Source organism: Falco rusticolus, chromosome 3 (genome assembly GCF_015220075.1).
Source record: "Falco rusticolus isolate bFalRus1 chromosome 3, bFalRus1.pri, whole genome shotgun sequence".
In the NCBI taxonomy this organism is placed as follows: domain Eukaryota; kingdom Metazoa; phylum Chordata; class Aves; order Falconiformes; family Falconidae; genus Falco; species Falco rusticolus.
Window position 1 is genome coordinate 89,717,166 of NC_051189.1, and position 19,000 is coordinate 89,736,165.

The 19,000-nt window shown below is 46.1% G+C and overlaps 1 protein-coding gene across 1 annotated transcript in view; it reads left to right on the top strand.

The window, feature by feature from the left end:
- The window catches only part of TNFRSF11A (TNF receptor superfamily member 11a), a 28,662-nt gene extending 21,894 nt beyond the window's left edge, over positions 1–6,768 (top strand). Inside the window, exon 10 of the mRNA XM_037381077.1 lies at positions 3,505–6,768. Coding sequence (XP_037236974.1) covers positions 3,505–3,884 — 380 coding nt within the window. The 3' untranslated portion in view covers positions 3,885–6,768. The remainder of the gene's footprint in view (positions 1–3,504) is intronic.
- The last annotated feature ends 12,232 nt before the right edge of the window (positions 6,769–19,000 follow it).

Below are 19,000 nucleotides of genomic sequence, written 5' to 3' on the forward strand. Positions count from 1 at the left end.
ATTTACTAATTGACTACCAATTTACTAATTGAGTATACATAACGAAATTGTCAAATAAAAGCAGGGGGGAAAATCGCTGAAGCAAAACTAGCAGAAGGGAAGTGATGAGCCTTTTCTGGATGAAATCTCCCTCCCTCAGACTTTTTTTCAGTATAAAAGTCTGCAATCCGCCTGTCATGTGTTATTAGTCACTTTAGATTATAATCTCTTAAAGTCAGATGCTCTATTTTTATTTATGCCAATGCACTGCCAAGTGTAATGAGACCTTAATTTTGACTGGGACATCTAAGTATTACTGTAATACACACAGCAGTCATAAGCAGTTGCCCTTCTTTGAAACCATGTGTTGCCTTAAAGTTTCTTACGGAGACATTCTTGTCAGTCTGCCAAAGCCCAAAAGCAACACTTTTGAAGGCCCTTCCTCTCTCAACATGCATGCCCTGTGGGAATCTGGGAGTGTGTAGTGCTCATCTTTCTAAGAGCAGATACTCTTTCTGCTGCTTCAGTTTCCTGAAATCCTGACACAGTTTCACTGCCTGGTCTGTACAAAATTCGGCAGTAGTAAAGACAACATAGATGATCTTTTTATTGTTGGAAGGTGACTCTGAGGTACAACTGAAAGTCAAGTCGTGTTTGGAAGTGCAGAAGTACTGCTGTTCTTTCTAAATCTGACATGAAGAGGAAGAGAAAATGCTACAGAACAGGGCAAACAGAAGAGCTTGGATTTAAGCAATGTGCTAGGAAGTGCCATCTTAGATCTGCAGAATAACTCTTGATACGGGATTTTAATTGTGTCTGTGCCTTCGGGTATGTGCATGCTATAGTGCCATCTGGTGAAACCTGAGCACAGATACCGTGTTCCTGATTTGCTGTTTTATAAGGCAAAACTGCCGGAAGGTACTGACTGAGCTATGGGTAGTACGTAAATGTGGGTTAGTTAATCTGTAGGCAATGTGGCTTGCTGGCAGAGGTATTTTTTCCATCCACAGAATGTCCATGGCCCACTGGTAATGCCTGGTTGCAGAAGCGTGAGACAGGGCTTAGCCATAGATTCCACACTGAAGCACCCCGGCCATGCTGGGGGTGCGCTTGGAGCTGCAACAGCATCAGCCATTTTGCTGGGCCTTGTGAAATGCCCAGATGGAACAAATGTTTATGCAAAACAACTTTCTGTAAACCTTCTCAAAGCAACTGAAGCTACCAGGCTTTGCGCACAGTCATGCTAAGACAGAAAGGTACAAGAGGGTGGATGACAAATGGGAAGAAAGGCCATGGGTGATTCTGTGAAGTTGTGGTTTTAGTTCCCTAACACTCAAAATGACAACAGAAATTGCAAACTCTGTCTCTCCTATGAAACAACCGCAGAAGACCAAAGTAAATCTCTGGACAGGTGCCACTGACAGGGCCAGTCACCAGAGGTGGAGGTAAGCCTTCAAGTGCTCTTTCAAAACCCACAAGCCTGGAGGCAGTCAGAACATGAAGCGTTGGTTCATGACCACCTCAAGTCGTGTAGGTCTACAGAATAAGCATGAGTGCTGGAAAACCTAGGTGACTCATGATTAGGAACAGTTTTGCAGAGCCTTTCAACTTCAGATTCCAAACCAGCCCAGTTTTGGCAGCAACAAACAGTTCTTACCACCTAGAGGCCATTAAATGGCTCAGAGAAAATTAATTGCCTGTGTTGTTCCAGTTCCTAATTAATAATTACCACAAAAATTAATCTGTCATTGTAATTAATATCATCAGGTAGCCTGAAGAGATCAAAAGGCTGAACCATTTCAGAGAACGATGCCTTCACTTATCCTCTGAAGGTGCCTCTGATACTTTCCAGGCTGGAAGCACATTTCTTAGTGCAAGTCCAGGAAACTCTTGTGTCAATCTTCTGTGCTTTTGGGCCTCAACTATCCTTTTGTTTCACCACAGTGTCTTCAGAAAGCAGTGAAGATTTTCCAGCCACATACAACTAAATATTATAAGTGTGTTAATCTACCCTCCCCCCCCTTTTTTTTCCTCTCCCCACTGTCACATACATTTCTAAATGCTCGATATCACACTGAGCATTGGTAAACTTCTCTGCAGTACCTTTTGTGAGTGACAGGCAATCTGTATAAAGGCAAACAGTTATTTTTGTACTCCCCTTATGCCTAAGAGATTTGTTGATGGCAAACAGCCGAACTGAATCGAACACAGGGGAAGAAACTGGCAGGGAAACAACACCCACAGAGAAAACTCTTACTGACACCTCACATTAATCAACAACACTTGCAAAGAAAGCAAAGAGTTAGCAATACAGTGGTTTAGCTGAAATAAATAGGATTGCTTGAGGGGGGGCTATTAGAGGGACACTGCAGTGCTACCCAGACTCGGTTACAAGCAAGCACAGGTCCTAACTCGGCACAGCTGGAGCCCAATGTGCATTGCTGATGTGCAAACATCACCCGTGGCTGCTAGAAAAACAGCATTTCTCTGGTCTGGGCCATGCTTGGCTGCAATGAAAACGGGAATGTCTGAAGTGTTGAAGAACTTAATAAGGAAAGGCACAAAATGTCTAAAAGGTGTCAGATCAGTCTGCAAGTAATGATTAAGTAAGCACAGCAGGAAAAACATTTCTTAGGAAGCGTGTTCATAGGCTAGGAAGATTTTTTCTTTTTACTTGGTTGATTCGGTTTGTTTAATTTTCAAACTCTAACAAGTTTGTTAGTTTGTTGTTGAAAGTTTGCTCTCAGTTGTTTTCTTTCTGCTCTGAGGGAAGTTTATTAACCCCTAGAGCCTGGTCCTGCTGTCACTTGAGTCAGCGACGCAGTCCTTGAATGGCAGAAAGATTGAATTTGCACTGCAAAATCTCTAACCACAGGCAGACTGACTTAAACCGTAACTCCATTAGGTTGCTCTAATACAGACTCAGTCTCTTCACCGGAGTCAGTGTATATCCAAGTAAATCCGTGAGGCACTGAGCTCTGTGTGATTTTGACACCACGTGAGTGCACATCTGACATTAAGTCTTTCAGTATTTGTTCAATAAGCCTGCTACCTAGCCCACACAGTAGGATTGATTGTTTACCAAAGGGGAAAAAAGCCCCAGTGTGATGACTGGGAATAAAAAATAAAAAAAGAACCTCATAGTTGGAAACAGTGACCATTTCCTCACAAACTGCAGGCAGAGGCAGTTTGGGTGCAGCTTGTGCATCAGGCAGCACAGGTACCATGAGATTGTCGCGCTCTCCTTTGCTTCCCAGAACACGATTGAGAGAGAAAATGTTTCCAAGCCTTCTAGACAGGCTCCCTGTGAATGACAGGCTTCGTCCTGAGGAGGCAAAAATGGAAATAATGAAAAGGTCCAGTGGAAGGCATTGATTATAAAATCATTCTCGTGTCACAGGGAAAAAAATAATGGAACAAGAGTAAAGCCATCACAGTGGATTAAGTCCACTGCACTAAGCATCCATCTCGTGAGGGGAAAATATTAATCACGTGTGTCTTCTTTTCTCCCCCCTCCTTCCCCAGGAAATGTGACTGGAAACAGTAACTCCACCTTTATCTCAAGTGGACAAGTAATGAATTTCAAGGGCGACATCATTGTTGTCTACCTTAGCCAAAACTCCCAGGAGGGGGCCACGGCCTCGGGGCTGAGCGAGGAGAACGTGGGCAGCCCGGTGCAGGAGGAGAACCTCAGCCGCTGTGAGACCTTTGCTGGCAACACCCAGCACTACAAGGAGAAGTGTGCGGAGCTGCAGGGTGCCTGCCCGCTGGCGGGGAGCGGGGCACCGCGGTGGCCTGCCAGACCCCTGGCCCAGGAGCAGGGCTCACCCTGCTGTGCCCAGGCCTCGCAGCCAGTGCAGGAGGAAGGGAAGCTGGGACACTTCTCAGAGAAAGTGTTGAACTGAGGCGAGCCGGTGTCCTTGCTGCGGGCCGGGGCGCCGACAGGCAGCCTGCGAGGAGGCCTGGGGCGGCTGTGGGACTCTTGAAGTCGCAGGTGTCGTGACAAATTCAGAGACTGTTGCTGTCCCTGGTTGTCTCTGGGGAAATTTTACAGCTGGAAAGGACCCTTGTGGCACACATGCTGGTGGTGGTGCTCTCACTGAGGAGGTTACTGGTGGGGAGAGGCGCATGTGTGAGGCCGGGTGTGCTGCCCCCATCGCAGAAGCAGCGGCAGGGCTCTCTCCTCTCCCTCACGGGGCAGTGGGCTCCCCACCTGCCCCCCACTCCCTGGCACCTCTCCCCAGCAAGCCGCAGAGGAGAGCTGAGGAAGTCCTTCAGGCTGGGGACTTTGTGAGGAGGAGAGCATTGCTGCTGGGTGTGCAGGGTGCTCCCAGAGAGGGAACAACATGGCGGAGGACCACACTGAGAGGGGGACCCCTGAGCTCTGCCTTGGGGGTTTCCTTTTGTGACTAAGCTGCACCCATTTTGCTGGGTCTTGGGCTTCCTCAGTGCCTCTGGTGGTGGAAGGGATGGAAGGAAAGGTAATGGAAGGAAGTGGTGCCACCTCTGCTGCTGAGCTTAGTGCCACTGCCGACCTTTGCCTCCCTGTGGTGATCAGGCAGGTGGCACCAGCCCTTCCCATCTTTCCCCAAGTGAGCAGACACTCCAGTCTCAAACCAGCACCAGACTAAAGATCCTGGTCTGCCCCTTATTAGCTTATGGGTATGAACAGGTGTAATGGTGCTCCAAGCACACAATAACAGGCAAAATAAAGCTGATATGCCTTAAAAGCATATCAGATTAATCCTGAGCAAACAGCATTTATTGTTTTGGACCCTGATTCACCTCTGCCTTATTGCACCTCACTAGAGAAGGTCAAACCTCTTAAGATGAGTGACATGTGCCCAGCATGCTGCTGCACGAATAACGTCACTGAAATTTAAGACGCAGAGCTGCTAGCAGGTAGAGGAAGAGTCTATGATAACCCACTGTGGACGTTTCCTGAGTGACAGGTGAGGGAGGGGTTACCCAAAGATGGAGAACGTGGTCAGGGTCAAACACATACATGTTCCTTCACCTGCCCAAACAATTTTGTCATTCCCTTCAATATTTTCATTAGTAAGAAGAGCTTTACTTAGGTAGCATGAAGCTATTTCCAGAGCTCGGCCTGTCTGAGCTGAAATCAAAGTGTAGCCACTGTCACGCTGAGAGCTGATAAGCAATGGGACCAAAGGTTCAGATTTAAAGAATGATGGTAGCTGTAGTTAGAAGGGAGTCTCAGCTACTCAGCTGGCTTTGGTTCAGGTCACATACCCTGCAGACTCCTCCAGTAGTCACTGCGGAAAGAAAGGTGAAGGGAACAGAATCTCAAGCAACTCCCAAGAGGAAAAGATAATATTTTAAATGATTTCTTGACAAGGGGTAATTTTCTGACATTCTCCTGCACATGTGAGCACTGCAGGAGGCTATCTTCAGTCTGAGCCTTCAGGAGGGTCAGTGCTGTGTTACCTGCCAGACAGCAAAGGGATCTCTTATCTAGTGTGATCTCATCTGTCCAGATGGAAAAGGTCTCTGGCAGGGAGGGCTCCTCCGTGCGGAGGTTTTAAAGCTGAGGGGTTCACTGTGTAGCTACTCTGTTTGCAACAGTAATGCTGTGTGGGTGAAGAGCACCTATAAAGCTGACAAGGTGACCACTGTGTCATGATGAGCTTCTCATCCACAAAACAAAAGAATGGGCTTAGCCACCTTCACCTCTCAGGAGAATAATTCTGCTTTATTTATATTCTGTGATGTAAAGTACAGTACAAACGTGCAAGACTCTCTTTTGAGTGCCTGGCATAAAGGGTGCATGAACAGCCAGTCTCCATTTCACCTTTGCATAGCCTTCAGAAAACTAGACCATCCTAACCTAGACTCATCCAGGCAGGCAGGTGGTCCCATTCAGTGACAGCCCAAGCTACCTCTGCCTCTTTGAAGGTGTGTAACTGAGGATCTCTTATCTGTGGTATTTTGTCGTTCCTGCTCCTGTCCTTTACAACCTCTTTCCAGCCTCTTCTGGCCTATTTCTCTATCCTCTAGACATTGGTGCAATAGGGACAAGGAAGCAGAGCCACCATCACCTTCATGCAAGGTGGTGCAGATATTTTCTCCCTTCATCTTCATTTTTTCAGTCATATTTTCTTGGAAAGCATTCAACTAGGACCTCAGCCCCACTGGGGAGCATTCAACAGCCCCATTTACAAGGCAGGAGGAACTGAATTTTTATGCTTAGCTCTGAGTAAATACCTGTCTGCCAGTCTGCTGTTTTCTCCTTCTCCTTCTGCAGCTTCTTTCTTTCCATGATTTGTGTCCGCCACCAGAGAGCAGACTTAAAATCCTGATTTCAGAGAAGACAATGGACATTTACTATGTGTCCTCAGTAAGGACACGCTTTTCACTTTCTGAATTTCAGGATCCTACTGAGAAAAGATTGAAACTAGAATCATCAGCAAGCGTGAAGAAATGGGTCATAATGATCTCAGTGCTGTGGCTGCTCCCTCATGGGAAATGCGATGCACCAGCAGATGAGATTCTTTTCCTTCCTCCAGAATCTACCCAAAAGCAAAGAAACCATATCACATTCATCAGCATGCTGCATGTTCCCTGGGTCTGTGCCCAGCTGCTCAGACATGAACCCCAAAGGGACTTCTTTATTCTCATGATTTCATTTGTCATCAGTTTGGAGCTGGGGCTGGTTTTTTTTAACATCTGTTTGTACAACAGGGCCCTGTGCATTGGGCACTAATTTGGAGGCTTCTGGCTGCTATTGTATTACACATAATTAATGATAATAAAAGTCTTAAAGATCTACTTAAGAAAAAGTGAAGATTTTATTTGAATTAACAGAGAAAATCAAATACATTATTGTATGCCTATACTTACTTTGACCAAAAAAATAATCAAATGTGAATATAAAGACATTCCTGGTTAGGCTTTTGTAACATTTTTTATATGTAGAATTGTTTTAACAAAAAGTGCTTCTCTTCCTCAGTATGCCACAATAATGCACAAGCACCTTCACATGCACGCATGGAACCGAACAGGAACAATCATAGATCCGGTGTGGTCATGCTTTACTGCTGAGAACTGGGCATTGATTCCAATTCATTCCTGAAGTCTCCTCCTGCACAGTATGTGCTTTTACAAGTCTTTCAGCCTAAGGAATCACAACATGCTTTACTCATGACGTATATACTAGGTGCTTTTGAAACTCAGCTACTTCAAGGCCGGGAGGACAGCAGTAATTCTGCATATAACCACAGAAAAATGAGGAGCAATTTTTTGCACAAGGGCACTGGAGCAGCCTTTCCTATCCCCATGGAAAACAATATGGCATTAAAAACCAATATAGACAATAACTGCTGTTAATCTGTGTACTTTGTTACATGTTCACACAGAGACTGGAAATCACCATGCAAAGCATACAGCATACCTGGGAATAGCATCACTTTAAAATGTCATAATTTCTACTTGTCCATTCGGGTTCCCTTCCTTTTATCATATCAATGGTATCTAAGCAATTATACCCCTGTGTCTATTATAAAACAGAACCCTGCCAAAGGATGTCTTTGTGCTAATCAGGTATTTTATACATAGATATATATGTCTCCATTCAAATTAGGCAACAGTGCCCCCTCACCACCACTGTTAAAAACCATCTACAGCTGTCAGATACTTCACTTCTGCCAGCACATGATACTGGACATGGTAAAACGGCTGCAAATTCTTCATGTTTAGAAGTTATTTCTGGAGTATGTAATATATACTATTAATAGACACTTAATAACAGTCACTGGAAAACTGGAAGTATATTTAAGTTGTCTGGGGTTTCTTGCAAGGAATGCTGAATGACTCCAAACCTCATAAGCTATTTTTTCAAACCTCCTTCCAAATGGCTGTTGCCTTTTTCAGTCCATCAGGAATACTTTGATGCTGACCTGAAAGCGACGTGGTAGGGCAACACGCTGGCAGCACTGCTTTACAGCACTCTGTCTTGGAGATGCGGGTACCCAAGAGCTCTGCCTGGCGATATTTGACCTGTGAGGATTCCCAGCCCCTGCTCCCCACAACGCTAAAAGCCAACAATTCATGTTCACCTTGGCTGAGTTGCAGTGCTATCTCTGGAAAAATCAAACTGGTAATTTTGTGGCAGTCCCAGTCACTGCTGAAGCCAGGGGCATGCGATCCTAGGTGCTGATGGGAATGAGTCCCATTTCAGACAGGAAGATTGTCATGAAATGTGTTTCTCCTCTTTTCCTCTTGCCTGGTGCTATCCTGATTTCCAGAATGAAGAGTGATTCCTACTATACAATAAAGGTTTTCTCTCAGAGCTCTGCCGTTGGAGTCTATTCTGCCTTTGTGCTGCGGTGTTAATCACCTTGTTGAGTGGGAAGGTTGAAGCAGAAAACAAAACACATACAAACAGCTCCTTAACATCCCAATTTACTTAACCCAATTCCATGGTAAAAGGTACTACTTTACATATGATTGCTGAATCCATGTTAGCAAAATATTGTAAGGGGAATTAAAAAGCAGCATTCCCCCCAGCAAATCCAGAGGCAGAATGTCTGGGTTTAGTGGTGCTGCTGATCCCATGTGATGTCCTTACGTGAGGAGATGGTGCAGGAGAAAATCCTCTCTCTCCTTTTTTCCTATTCTTGTAGGGGGTTTTATACCTTCTTATTTCCTTCCCACTTTCACCATGTATGGGATAATAATAATACTTGAGCTGAATATGTTATTCAAACCCATTCTATCCAGCAATCAAGGCTGCAATCCTAGATGGGCAATGTGCAGTTTTTACATGTACCTTCAAAGGCCTCTTTGAAGGTTTGTACCTTTGGGGTACATGAGGATCCCCCCCTTTGACAAACCCTAACATGTACCTGCATTTGCCATTGCTCTCACTTCAGTAAGTGTAGTTGCTTGTTCTTTCCTTCTGCAAGGCATCAAAGTTGGTTGTAGCCACCAAGTGATTTGTCATCTCTGCAGCAAGATTTGCTAGCCCTCTGGTCTTGCCTTCAGGCCGCCCAGCACTCTTGTCACATTTTCAAACTTCTGTTGTGTTTTTTTCTGTAAAACGTGAGCATACATGAGCGTGAACATAGGGGAAAATGCATTGTTACTGTTGTCTCTGGCTTATGAACAAGGCAATGGCAGCATACAGAAAGCATTAAGGAAATATGTTGTGGTAGATAAGTGTGCCAGAGTGTTCAATCATTTGTGTTTTATCACTGCTTTTCTTCTTCTTCTTTTGGTTAGCTGGCTTATGGTTTCTTTATTTTGGCTGAGGATTACCACAGCCCTTCTGGCTCATTCCTTAGCCTGCCTGACCATTTGATTGATCCTTGGGCATTGCGGTAGCTTTTACTTGCATCGAAGTCAACAGGTCTGTTGCATCATGTTTCTATTGACAGTCTCAGATTTCTGTACATTATTTGCAGATGAACATGCACAAAATCGCTCCTGAATTCAGCTTCCCAGGAAACTGTTAGAAAGGTTCCCAAGGAAAGCAAAGGAGCTCAGGAGTGTTGGGGACCACCTGTACAAGCTGGACATATACAAATGAATGGCACTGGGCAGAATGCCTCTGAGGCTGCCAAGAAGGTTGGCCTCACTGCAAAGCCATACTTTAACATCTTTGACAGGTCATGGAGTCCAGGGAAAGTCCCAGGTGACTGGAAAAGGTCAAATATTACACCCATCTACAAAAAGGGGGAAAAAAAGATTTGGGAAATTACAGATGAGTCAGCCTCACTTGAGTCCCTTGAAAAATTATGGAACAGGTCCTCATGGAAGCTATTTCCAGGCATGAAGGAGAAGGCAGCAACTGGGAGAAGCCAACACATACCTTAGCTAACTCAATGCTCTCACACTGTCAGCAGCTCATTGTTTGCTTTGACATTGCTTCCATAGAGTCTCGGGAGGCTGACCTTACTATCAAGGTAAAGAAGGCACGAAGGAAAATCGTCGAGTCTTCCTCTGTCATTTGTCACTAACTTCCAACCCTACTCAGCAGTGGACATACCTTTTCCTTGGCCTGCTTGTTAATGTACATACAGTATGTAAGTACTTTCTTGCTACTCTTGACATCTCTTGACAGTTTGGGCTCCAGCTGGGCTTTAGTCTTCCTCTCTGCATCTCTGCATACCCGAGCAGTATTTCTATATTCTGCTTTGGAAGCCTATTCCCTTTTCCATCTCTCTCATGTTCCTTTTTTGCATCTGTTCTCTCAGCAGCTCACTGTTTAACTAGGCTGGTTTCTTGCTATGCTGGTTCCTTTTCCTGCTTAGGTGGATGGACTGTGCTTGAAGAAGGCTGTCTCTGAAAGTCTCCCAATACTGAACAGCTTTGGCTTCCAAGCCAGACTCTTTTGGGATACTGCTCTTATGAAGTTCTGGGGCTTTATTCTGCTACTTACCTTCTTCACACTCCTTAGGATGTTAAACTCTACGGTCTTATCACTGCAGCCAAGGCTGCCATTGTCAGTCTTTCAGATGGTCTCAAGAAGATCTTGTCTGTTTCTCTTCCCCTATCAGGTTGTCCACAGCAGCCTACCACAAGCACTCCCTTGATGGTGACATCTCTGATTTTGACCCAAAGGCACTCAGCTGACCTGTCCTCTTGCCCATGTCCTCAAATCGCTTTTTTACATAGAGCATAACCCCTCCTTCTCTTCCACCTTTTCTGTCCTTCCTCAAAAGCTTGGAAGCTGTCACTTTTGTCTAATAGAGCTTTTATTTTGCCTCAACCAGTTTCTAAAATGACAGAAAAAACCCCCACCTTTCAGCGAGTTATGCCTTTGTCTGGTTATAGGTCTGAAAGTTTTATCTTGTGCCTGGAGATGGGCCTTCAGATTTCCCACGTGTAGGAAGGAGAGGGTGAGAGGCAAGGGCTGGAGAGGAGGCTGAAAGAGAGATGGTCCATCTTCTCACTGCCCTGTGGGGATGGTGAGAGGAGACAGCAACTTGCTGCTGAAGATGCCCCCTGCCCCTGTGGTGGAGGCAAGCCGGGCAGCAGAATCCCAGAGGCTTTGCCATCCCCGGTGCTTGGTACCAGGTGTTACCCAGTGAGACCTGGTCCTCTCTCTCCTGCAGGGGAAGAAGTAGCCAGCAAGTGAGCCAGGGTTTCTGTGAGATGACATCAGCCCTGTGTGTGTCTTAAAAAAATCAGTCTATACAAAATGAAGTTAAATTGGCCATAGGCAGCACATGAGGACTAACCATTTCAAATGCAGAAACCGCTGCCCTAATAGGCTGTTCCTATTGATCTTCACTGGATTTTAATGGCAGGCTATTTAAATGAAATCTCAATTATTTGAAGCACCTTAAATAAGGATTTAGAAGGTGGTTTTCAGCATGCAAGCCTGCCATTACAGATCTCAATTACTTAGCCTTTATGAAGCAGCTTGCTTGCTTTATTCTGTCTGGTTTTGATCAGTTCTGACATTTATTTCACTCTCTTTTAGTGTTGTAGGCACTTCTAAAGCACACAAGTTCTTGCTCCCTGTGGGAAATACAGAACACTTTCCCCAAGGACATTTGCTTTTTGAATCATTTCAGTTCCTCATTGGGTCTTTCGCAAGCTTAGCTGGTGATAAATGAGCTAGACAACAGATGGTAGAGCTCATGGTATAACACAGAAAATTTTTCTTTAATAGGGGTGTCCACTTAAAAATGCAGCTGCCTGCTGGTGCACAGCCAGATTTCCTTCTGAGAACACCCTTTGAATGTATCGAAGAATGGGATGTATGCAAGTGGCTCTAATGATCATCTCAGCAGGCTGCTCATAAATGTTTCCTGCAACCCCCGTTCTTTTCATCCTCACTCTGTGGATCCAACTTGTCTGCTGAGTGGGCAACACTTCATGGATACATTAGAAGCCTGTCCAGTTCATTGTCTTCACTTAGAAAAATAATCATTGCAAGGCTTTTGTCCCCTTTGTCTGAAAGGATGCTCTGAGTATGGTAAAGGGAGGCATGTAAAAACAAATCCACTTCAATGCTTACTTAGGTTTTGTCACTCAGGCTGCCCTACTATATTTAAATGCTGAAACACTTTTAAGTCTGTTCTCATCAAAGTCATGTTTTTTGTCAGGTCCCTTTCAGGTCTACCACACTATACTTTCATCTACTCTGTTACAGATGGTACTTTATTGATGAAAAATACTAGAAATTAGTTAAGTATTTTTTGTTCTTCCTTAGGAGGAGGTGGAACATGAGAAAAAAAGACTTAAGATTTCTGTCTGATTAACTATTTTAAAAAGTCCTGAAGACTTGTTTGCTTTTGGATCTCCATGTTTTGCTTACTTTGACAGTAAACGCTCTTCTCTTCCATGCCACCATTTTGTTCCCTCACAGCATATTTTTTTTTTTCTGGAGATGGCTGGAGGGCAGGATTGCTCTAAATTGAAGATGGAGTCTATTTCTAATTAGAAATCTCATATGGTTCCTTTACTGGATGGATAGACACACAAAGCTTTGCCCTGCTTTATTGTAACCACAATATGCCTGCTTAAGGGACTGCAATGCCACTGACCCAATCGCAGCAACGTCTTTACTTCGCATCTGAATGACAGCAGCTGACTATGTTTCAAACAGCAAAGACATGCTTGGGTTGGGGTTCAGATTCTTTTTTTTTCTCTCTCTCTAGTTTTCTTTCCCTCTCCTAAGATTATCATTCCTTTTCTTGGTGTAAATACAAAGGTCATGGTTTTTAGTATGGTGGGTGACTCATTCTCATGTTCAAGCAATGTGACTAAAATGGAAACTTAAAAGTCCCAGTGTGGTGTGTATTCCCTGCAACCAGCGTGCATGAAAAATGCCTTTGTGAATGCCAACTATTCTGAGCAGTGCCAGTATCATGTATGATTGCTTATGGACTTCTGACTGTGTGAGAGATCAAAAAAAATGCTTTTCTCCTAAATGTGCTGCAGAGAAATAAGCAGATTACTTTTTGCCATTGGGTAGATCATGGAACATCTTTAACAGCTGTGTATATGTGTATACATAGGAGATTAGACTATGCCTAACATTTAGATCACGCCTCAAGTTCAGAGTCAGCCAAGCAATCCCTCCTGAAGCACACTGTGGTGATACTTATGGCTTTGGCCATCCTTGTAGTGCGTGAAGGTGACTGATTCTTAAGACACAGGGGCAGAAAAGGCAGTACCTTGTTGCTGGCTCACTGAGCCCAGTCTTTGCATTTGGATCAGTCCACCTGGGAGCCAGCCATTTGAAAATGACCTAAATCTGGAGCTGCTGCTGCCACCAGAGGTGCCGGTCCAGCTCACCCTTGGCTGCCCCTGCCCTGTCACGAGAGATTTCTACGCTAGCCCTGGCACCTTTCTGTTTCTCCAGCCTCCACCTGTAAAACAGAGTTACATTGGTTTCTGAGGCAGGAGAACGGCATCAAGAGGAAAACCCCCAAACCACAGAAAAACTCCAACTCCTTTGACGTCAGCATAACATATACACCCTTCTGTGCAGCTGTGAGGTTTACTGCTGTTCTCACGTGTTAGATAGGCATGCATCAGAAACGTACTGCTTCCCTTTGCACTGCCCGGTGCCTCTGCAGGCCTTGTGTGCCCACTGGCAGCTGCCTGCCTTCCCCTGCCCGCCTGCTGGCACCTGCCTGCCTTCCCCTGCCCGCCTGCTGGGAGCTGCCTGCCTTCTGCCCACCTGCCTGCCTTCCCCTGCCCAACCACCAGCACCTGCCTGACACCTCCTACCCACCTGCCTGCCTTCTTCTGCCCTCCCACCTGCCTTCTCCTGGCCTCCTGTCTGCCTTCTGCTTGCCTGCATGCCTTCTTCTGCCTGCCGGTTAACAGCTGCCTGCCTCCTCCTGTCTGCCTGCCTTCTCCTGCCAGTCTGCTGGGAGCTGCCTGTCTCCTCCTGCCTGCCCGCTTTGCCCTGGCCACCTGCCTACCTTGTCCTGGTCGCCTGCCTGCCTTCTCCTGCTTGCCTGCTGGGAGCTGTCTGCCTTCTCCTGCCCACCCACCAGCACTTGCGTGCCTTCTCCTGCCCGCCTGCCTGCCATCTTCTGCCCGCCTACCTGCCTTCTCCTGGCCTCCTGCCTGCCTTCCTCTGCTTGCCTGCCGCCTTCTGCCTGCCTGTTGACAGCTGCCTGGCTTCTCCTGCCAGTCTGCTGGGAGCTGCCTGGCTTCTCCTGCCCTCCTGCCTGCCGCCTTCTGCCCTCCTGCCTGCCCGCCTGCCTGCCTTCTGCCCTCCTGCCTGGCTTCGCCTGCCTTCCCTGTCCGCCCGCCCGCCTCTGCCCTCCCGGCAGCTGCAGGCGGTGCCGCTAGGTGGCGCCCCAGGGAAAGGCCTGCACGGAGGGAGCGCGGCGGCCTGTGCGCGGCGGCCTGTGCGCGGCGGCCTGTGCGCGGCGGCCTGTGCGCGGCGGCCTGTGCGCGGCGGCCTGTGCGCGGCGGCCTGTGCGCGGCGGCCTGTGCGCGGCGGCCTGTGCGCGGCGGCCTGTGCGCGGCGGCCTGTGCGCGGCGGCCTGTGCGCGGCGGCAGGCGGGGAGCGGGGCTGGGCCGCTCGGTGTCCGACCCCTCTCTCCGAAGGCTCCCGGCCTCCCAGCCTAGCTCTTTAATATCGCCTCGGCAAGCGGGCGCAGAGGCAGAGCTCGCTCTCTGCGCAGCGAGCCAGCGAGGTGCTGCCAGCTGAGCCGCCAGCCCTCCGGTCTGACGCCACCTCCTGCCCTCGCCCCCCGCAGCACCCGCCTCGCCTGGCCCCCAGAGCCACCAAGGCCGAGGGTCCTGCAGAGCCACAGCAAGGCAGAACACCCTGCGGAACCCGACCTGCCCTTGCCGGTAGTCTGAAGGTGGAAACACTGCGGCATCCTACAGCAACACTCCTACGTGCCACTATCTCTATTGCTAAATAATTCTTCTGAATGTCTAAATTAGGTCACCGCTGCCACAGTTCAAGCCTGCGTTCTTGTTTTCAGGCCACTGTATACACAGAGAATATATTATTCCCATATTCTTCAATTACACCTTTTTAATCTGCTTCACCCATTGACCGATCTCTTAGTGAAATGTTTCAGTTTTGTCCCATAAGCCCAAAAGGCTGCTGTCACTGAGCTTAACAAAGGTCTGTAAATAGGGTAACTGGAATTCTTCAAGGAAGTGTAAAGAATATGGACACAAAATGGAAAATTTATCTAAATCCTTGAGGCTGCTTTGAAATCCTTAGCCAATGAGGATAAACAGACACAAATAATGTAACTGAAATCAGAATAGGAGGAATAATAGCTTATGAACAGATGCTGATGGTCTTAAAATGAGATCTTATCAGCTGCCAAAGTCAGTGGGACCTTGGGCCACACACACACACTGCACATAATTATGTATTTTATCAAATGGATAAACTCAGGAGCTCAGCGAGCTGGGCTGCAGCCAGCACTGTGTGCCGCTCGCTCACTAACATGCTTTGCAAGAACAGACATTCAATTAGTAGAAAACAAAACCTAAAGAGGAAATGATTGGTTTTATCAGTCCTGTGCCAGCTAGAAATGAAACCTTTGAAGTCAAAGACTGTTTTGAGCTAGTATTAAAGCTTTCTTATCTGACTCTTGTACTGGGGCAAGAGTTGCCTCCATTTGAAATCCTTTCCTAAAAGCCTTCTCATTTCTGAGCTTCCTTAGAGACTAGAAATTCTGGGGAAAAAACCCTTCTTAACAGAGAAAAAGAGTCTGTGAAATTTACTGTATTGAAAATTATGACATGGAAGTAGGTTTTGCCTGTTGAATCTAACCTGGACATACTTCCCTGAAGTGAGAACTGTGTTCTGTATAAAAAACTCAACACAAAGAGAACAATTCTATTTATAACTACTATAACCTCTGTACTTTTGAGTCTGAATGATGACATTTACTGTACTAAAGATGGAATACACTTGTGTGTATTTTCCCACTGCCATTTCTATAAAGTGCAATGTATGGATAAAAATTAGCTTATATGTGAAGAGTACACATATACCCCAGAAAGGAACGCATTAATGTAAGATTATTGATTTATAAACAAAGGCTGTGTATTGAGACAAAAAATTGCATGGAAATGTAACACAGCTACTATAAAAAGTAACGTTTTTAAAGTAAATATTGGCAACCTAGTAATATCCTGATAGACTTGCATTGCACTAGTAGCTATCACACACTGTTAAAAAACAGAATATTTGTATTCAGATATTCTATGTGTCTATGTGTTCAGATCTATGTATATATGTATCAATGTGTTCAGATAAGCAGGACTTGGTTTTGAGTATGACAGCTTTTAACAAAGCAGAGGCTTTACATACTGTTGGTTAAAGAGTGAACGCTGTGATGCAGTGCTGATAAGTAATATAACAGCATACATAGCACTGAACTCTAAAGAACATGCATGCATTCTGAAGCAACTTTTTCTCTGTTGTCCTAGTCTCGGCTTGGGATAGAGTTAATTTTCTTCTTAATAGCTGGTACAGTGCTGTGGTTTTTTGATTTAGTATGAAAACAGTGTTGATAACACACTGATGGTTTAGTTGTTGCTAAATTTTTTACTCTAAATCAAGGGCTTTTCAAGTTTCCCATGCTCTGCCAGTGAGCAGATGCACAAGAAGCTGGGAGGGAGCAGAGCCAGGACAGCTGACCCGAACTAGCCAAAGGAATATGCCACAACATGAAACATCATGCTCGGTGTATGAACTGGGGGGAGCTGGCTGGGGCCTGCTGATTGCTGCTTGGGAACTGGCTGGGCATCAGTTAGTGGGTGGCGAGCAATTGTATTGTGCATCACTTCCCCCCCACCCCCCTTTGGGTTTTAGTTCTCTCTCTTTCTCTCTCCTTTTCCTTATAATAATAATAATTATTATAATATTTTATTTTATTTCAATTATTGAATTGTTCTTGTCTCAACCCACAAGTTTTACCTTTTTTCCAATTCTTCTCCCCATCCCACTGCGGGGGTGAGGGAGCAGCTGTGTGGTACTTAGCTGCTGGCCTGGGTTAAACCACAACATCTGTTTTCCCCAAGGTTACATGCATATAGATTTACAAAGGCACCAGAGATATTTCCTTGCTGAAGATCTTTTCTCATTTCCTAACTCCTTGACACCCAGGGTGAGGTATTTGATGTCTCATGGGAAGCTATTGAGCCTCAAATGCTTAATGGCCATGGAGGATTCTGGCAGAATAGAAGGAGAAATGGTGAGACAGAGGGAGAGGCATCAGATACCCCCAGTGTTATAGAGGAAAAGGTGAGATACCTGATGGATGAAGAGATGAAAGGCTGAGGATTGCCGGCTACACAGGCCAAGGAATTAGTTATTGGAGAAAGAAGCAAAGAGGGAAGGAAGTCAGCCCAAATACAGTGGATTATATGGTCAAGTCACATGCAGCAGCATGCCTCAGAGTCAGAAAGGGCAAAGAGAACCAGCCCAGGAAGGTGGAGAGTCAGGGGTGTGGCCAGAAGGGCTCCTCTGGCTCCAGCAAAGCTGTCACAGCCTTTGGCGGTTGCTCAGGCCCCTGTTTGACATGGCCCTCAGGATCAGTGCTGCTGGAGAAGGACTAGCATTTCTGAAGTCTGCCTGCCAAAAGAGGAGAAACTTCACTGGAGGGTGCAGTAGCAACACATCCTCTCAGCTGCATGGCTGTGCCCAGCAGAGGGTCTCCAGGTGTGTCCTCCACGGGGCAGGAGCACACTGGGCAGCACACGTAAATGTGCGGCCTGGTTACACCACACTTGGTTTGAGCGCATGTTCTCACTTCCCCTTCTTACCTACACAGCAAGCCACCTTTAAACCAACCATCAGCATCTAAATCACTCACCAAACCAGTCACACCTTGCAGCATTTAGTGGCTCCCTTGCTCTGGCAGAGGAGCATGGGGGATCTCCACGTAGGCACTGCCTGAGATACCACCACACTCCTCCTCTGATGCGCTGGCTGTTTTGTTCAGAGCCCATACAGCGATCACTGCAGACTGCTACACTTAGTTGTATAAAAAGAAATCGTTAGGAGGGTTTTTTTAGTTCTGTGCTGATGCCTGGTAGGTTAAAAGAGAAAAAATCAGTTGGCTTTATGTTCAAGTCAGTTCTATAAAAACTGGGTCCCATCACAGCAAGCCTTTTGCCCCTGTAGGCTGAAGCAGAGGCTTAATGTCCCGAATAATCAGGGTGTGACCAAAGGTGGGTACAGTGTTCAAAGTACCGTGTATGGCACTATAAAGAAAAAAGCCTAATCTTGGGTGTATAGCCTTGAGAGAGAGCTCATACAGAGGTCTTAAACCCTCATCCCAGTAGGGTACTACCTTGTCTGCTGAGGTTTGAGTAGATTTAGGTCATCTTCTGTCTGTCCCCATACTAGTTTTCAAGTCAGCTGTCAAAATTCATGGTTCTTTTTACAAAAGGTGTTGCCATAGACCTCAGCAGATATAAATGAAGTAATCATGGCTCCACTACGGAGAAAAGAATCAATGTCGCTTTTCAGATTAACAGTGAAAAAGACATGTGTCTGCAAAGAGCACTGTCTTTTCCTTCCCTAAACAGGTGTCTGATTAGAGCAGCTTATCCCCTATTAAGGCTGACAGTACCAAAGTTGTTAGGTGCAATGCACACAGCCAAGCCCAACGCACATGCAAGCAGCCCAAACACGACATTCCCTTTTGAAACCATTAGGTGTTCTGCACCTAGCAGCCCTGCTTAAGTGACTGGATCACATAGGAATTTTGGCACATGTCAAGAGAAATGCTCTTGTAAAGGCCTCACAAAATTGAAGCCTGTATTTTACTTTCTGAGTAAAAGTCATGTTTCCTCACCCAAAATTTTTGCTCCTCCACCAAACACCTGCTTTACTAACAGCCCTTCTACCCCTCCTGCCCACAGCAGGAACTATGCCCTCACCTGTCTACAGCTGCCTCAGTGGCTACATTAACGTGCCAATTTGGTGGTGGTGAGGGAATCACCTCCAGCAGTTCTACAGGAGAAAAAAGATGGGTTTGGGCTGTCAAAAGGGGACTTCTTCACAGGTAAAAAGCCAACTGACTTTGAGACATTTCTGTCTGGC